The 4,170-nt window shown below is 44.2% G+C and overlaps 1 protein-coding gene across 1 annotated transcript; it reads right to left on the bottom strand.

Annotated features, from left to right (window-relative positions):
• Positions 1–1,003: 1,003 nt before the first annotated feature.
• On the bottom strand, positions 1,004–3,931 carry LOC147416483 (pentatricopeptide repeat-containing protein At1g79490, mitochondrial-like). The gene has a single exon (XM_086508321.1). The coding sequence runs from the start codon at positions 3,816–3,818 to the stop codon at positions 1,098–1,100; it is 2,721 nt and encodes a 906-aa protein (XP_086364447.1). The 5' UTR covers positions 3,819–3,931; the 3' UTR covers positions 1,004–1,097.
• Positions 3,932–4,170: the final 239 nt, after the last annotated feature.

Below are 4,170 nucleotides of genomic sequence, written 5' to 3'. Positions count from 1 at the left end.
GATATGTTCATAACTGACGAATACTTTGAAAAAGCAACCACAATGAAGTCTAGGAACTATTGAATCGCATTGTCCTCTTCGCTCTGAGACTATGTAATGCATATTGGAATCCTCTTCTGCCATACTGTTCTTTAGAAGCCAACCGATCAGTCATATCTTTTCTTTTCACCAAGAAAAGGGTAGGTGTGATTTGCAAAATATCAAATGTGATTTGCAAAAAAACTTCAGGCTTCAAAAAGGGTCCCATACAGTCATGGTTGTCATGAACTCATTGTATGTACATTGCTTGACCTGCTCTCTGTTTGTAACCCCTCTACACCTGAAAGACCCAAATAATGTGCCAGAAAGCTTAACCAGATGCCCACTGCATCTTGCATCACACCTGAGATCCAACCTGGTCTCTAGTCATGTGATTGAATTCTCATTGTTACCTCCTTCTCAGCCCTATCAAGCACTTACACAAGCATCCAGAGTTGCAAGATGTGAGAACTTTTCCAGCTATGGGGCCGAACAAAGTTTCGACCACATTTTAGGCATGGTGGCAAGCAAATCTCTCTACAGTGTTTGGTGTAAAAAGACCAACACTATGAACCAAAAGGTACCATGTTGGTTGTGCACAGATCCCTTGTGCACAACACAGTCAATAAGAAAAGCACGTAGAGATATGCCTCAACTAAATCCTCGTCCCAGATAAAGTTGTGTATATTCAACAAAAACTCGTCAGAGTAATCAACATGCCAACCAAAAGCAAAGCGTAGCATCTTGTAGTCCCAACATCCTCTGCAGGCCAAGAGGTCAAGAACCTCTCAAGAACAATGCGATTTAGTGCATGATCGACAAAGTAATGCTTGAAAATGCATCACTACTATCAATCACCCTGACCTTTCATATTTTCTCTCCTTGCATGTCCTGGCAACAGCTATTTCAATTGCAATATCCACACATCAAAACAAACTGCGACCATGTCAATACCCATCGAATCATTGCTGATGCCTTCACCTCATTGACAATGATGCAACCAGCCTTCAGATCATTGCGGAGAAAAGCATACATGCTCTCCAAGAAGATGGATGAGTTGCTGTTGGCCACTACAGCATCTATACAACTGTTTCGGCATTCAAAATCAACATGTAAGGTTCAGGTTTGGGCCTTGGGAAAAGCATGTTAATCTTCTGCTTGACAATTTCATCCCTAGTGGGTAAATCATTCTCGAGGAACTTCTCTACAATTGGTTTAGTGAACCACTGTGCCACATAATTTCCACGACACCGCAAAGCCCCCCCATGGTTTTCAAATGGTGAATCCAGGGGCCTTAACAAGTCCATAATAGGATCATTCAGAGTTCCTCCAGTTACAATCTTTATTCTCCTAGGCAATGAGTGATAATGGATCATCCGTTTTCGAAAACGATGCAACGTGTGCACGACAGCAGTTAGTGCAGCCCCTATGGATAGGGCTCGAACATCCAAAGACCACACGAGCTCTTGGTCAAACAAAATCCTATTTGGGAAAAGCTTTCTCTCATATGCCACTTTCCATACACACCGTGCACGTTTTATTTGGCCCATCAAAACAAGGTAGTTTAGAACTACACATGTGAACCATCGAGCTAACTTTTCATCAACGTTATTTTCCAAGTCCTGATAGTACGAACGAACAAAATTCAGCGCTGAATCTTTTCTTTGCTCAGGACTACTGAGTAAACCACACAAAAATTTATGTGCCGCATGGCCAGTGACACCTAGCATTGACATTATAATGCCTTCTTTTTCTAGGCATTGGCATCTTGAAAAACAGCTAAGAATGAGCGTGTACATCCTCAAGTCTGGCATAAACCCTGACTGCATCAGTCGATCCACTGCCAACTTGCTTATATCATACATCCCTTCTTTCAGCGACATCTCCAGTACTTGACGACTAACTCTTGAATTTAGGTCAATGTTCATTGACAACAGAAGCTTGTAACATTTACAACCTTGATCTGCATGCTCATCCTGCAAAACTCCCATTAGAGCATTGCTTGATACTCCATCCACAGGTAGCTGATTGCTCTTCATGTCCTGCAAAAAGTTGGTTAAAATGTCCAATTGTGGTTGCTTCATTAGAAGTGGTAGCAACAGTGCATAAGTTCCTTCCCCATGTCTGAACCCAAGCTTATGCATGCCTTGGAAAAGCCGCATTGTCATCTGGAGGTCTCCAGAGGTGGCACAAGCTTGGACCAAAGAAGTGCAAACAGGTGGAGTAGGCAAGACCCCTGCTTCCTGCATACTACCAAAGAGCTTTATAGCTGTGTCTAGCTCCCTGGCTTTAAGATGTGCATCAATGAAAGAAGAATAAAGACCTCTACTAGGCAAGTGCCCTAACTTCATCATATTGCCAAGTAGCTGCATTGCTTTCTCAAGTTGTCTTGCTTTCAAGTGAGCCTCAATGATGCATATGAACAAAGAAGTTGAAGGAACGTGTTCAGCCTTTTGCATCTGCCCCATGATTTTCACTGCCATTTCGAGCTTCCCAGCTTTGGCAAACGACTCGATTAATGATACATGCATACTGGAAGTTGGGATCCTACCAAAATCTTTAAATTCAGTAAAGAGCTTCATCGCAGATTCAAGTCTTCCAGCTCTTCCAAGATTGTCAATGAGGCATGCAAAAAGTGAAGGACTTGGTTGATGCCCTTTCATGCGCATTTCCTCAAACAATCCATACGCCTTTTCTAAATTCCCTACCTTCGCAAAAATAGGAACCATGGCCTCATATATGTGCCTCTCAGGAGCAAAGCCTACCTCTACTGAAGAGTTGAAAGCCTCAATCGCCTTGTGATTAAGTCCATTTGTTAAACATGACCCAATCAAGGTATTGAACGTGAATGGATCAGGCAGACATTTTGCTTCAATACTCTCCATGAAACAAGAGTATGCATCATCCAGCCTGGAGGCTCTGAGGTAACATTTTACCAAGACATTGAGCGTCACTGAAGAAGCTTCACAACCATCTGCCTTCATTGTCTCATGCAGCAATTTCATCTCATCAATATTTCCTGCAAGGCCAATGCGGTCTAAAAGCAATGTAAACACAGCACTGCTTGGGGTGTACCACTTTTGTTGTCTCAACCATTTAAAGAAACCCAATAGAACATCTGTATCCCTAAATTGTTTCAAAACATCGATTACATGCTGAGAGGTCGGTGTAAACGCCATGCACCCAAGCTCAAGTTCAGCATGCACACCCCAACCCCATCGTCTGATGATAGTGCAGATGTTCTCCACTATTTCATCATCAGAAAGCGCCTTCTTCTTCTCTCCTACATACACAAAATCGTCTAGTCCAGGCTTGGCCTCACGGTAGCCTTTGTAAGATTCCAGGACTTCACCCTGCTCATCCATATAAACAACCTCTTCTATCCACTCTGAGGAGCCGGATTCCTCATTGGGAGCAGAAGAGGCAGCCTGCACATTTGTACAGTCACTACCAGGGTCCGAATCACTAACTGTCGTTCTGTCAACATGAACAAACGTATCGTGACTTTGTGATAGTTTTTCTCCTTTGTCATTCAGCTGCTGCTTCAACTCTCCTTTGTCTCTCAAATGAATAAAGTCGTCAAGCCAGGCTGGATAGCCATCAGAGGAGAAGAGGCGACGGTGGGATGAGCTCCACCTGTCTAAGTGAGCTTCACTGCGATGTGCGCATCGCCCACATGAAGGAAGATGAAAATAGCGCACCTGTTGCACGAGGGTGCGCCTCATCTGCCCGCCACTGCTCCCCCACGCGTGTGCTGCGCATCCCCTCGCTGCCCACTCTCGCCACCTTCCTCGTGTCATCCCTCGATCACCTTCCTTCTGCACTAGAAGCTCACCTCCTGTTACTGCAAATCATGGCAACACCCGAAAGAACACAACAGAGAGACGATGCCAAATCAAGGAATGAATGAAGCAAAGGTGAGAAGGCACTAAGGCCTGTTAAGGGAGAGTAAGTTTTAGGCCGGTTACAGACCAATGACCATCTTTTTGGAGTGGGCGGACGTGTTTTACCACTTGCCTGGCCAAGTTAGATTCAATATTAATTAAATAATTATCTTTTCAGAGAAATGCGAGCAGTGTATTGGTTCCGTGCCGTTGTCGCGTTGCGAGCTCCATCCCCGCCCAACCTTGGGCAGCGGAGTTTCTATCTTCT

This window comes from Adiantum capillus-veneris, unplaced genomic scaffold (genome assembly GCF_014529385.1).
Source record: "Adiantum capillus-veneris isolate H3 unplaced genomic scaffold, ASM1452938v2 Hic_scaffold_923, whole genome shotgun sequence".
Taxonomy (NCBI): Eukaryota; Viridiplantae; Streptophyta; class Polypodiopsida; order Polypodiales; family Pteridaceae; genus Adiantum; species Adiantum capillus-veneris.
The sequence above is the reverse complement of the archived record's forward strand: the minus strand, read 5'-3'. Positions and strand labels throughout refer to the sequence as shown.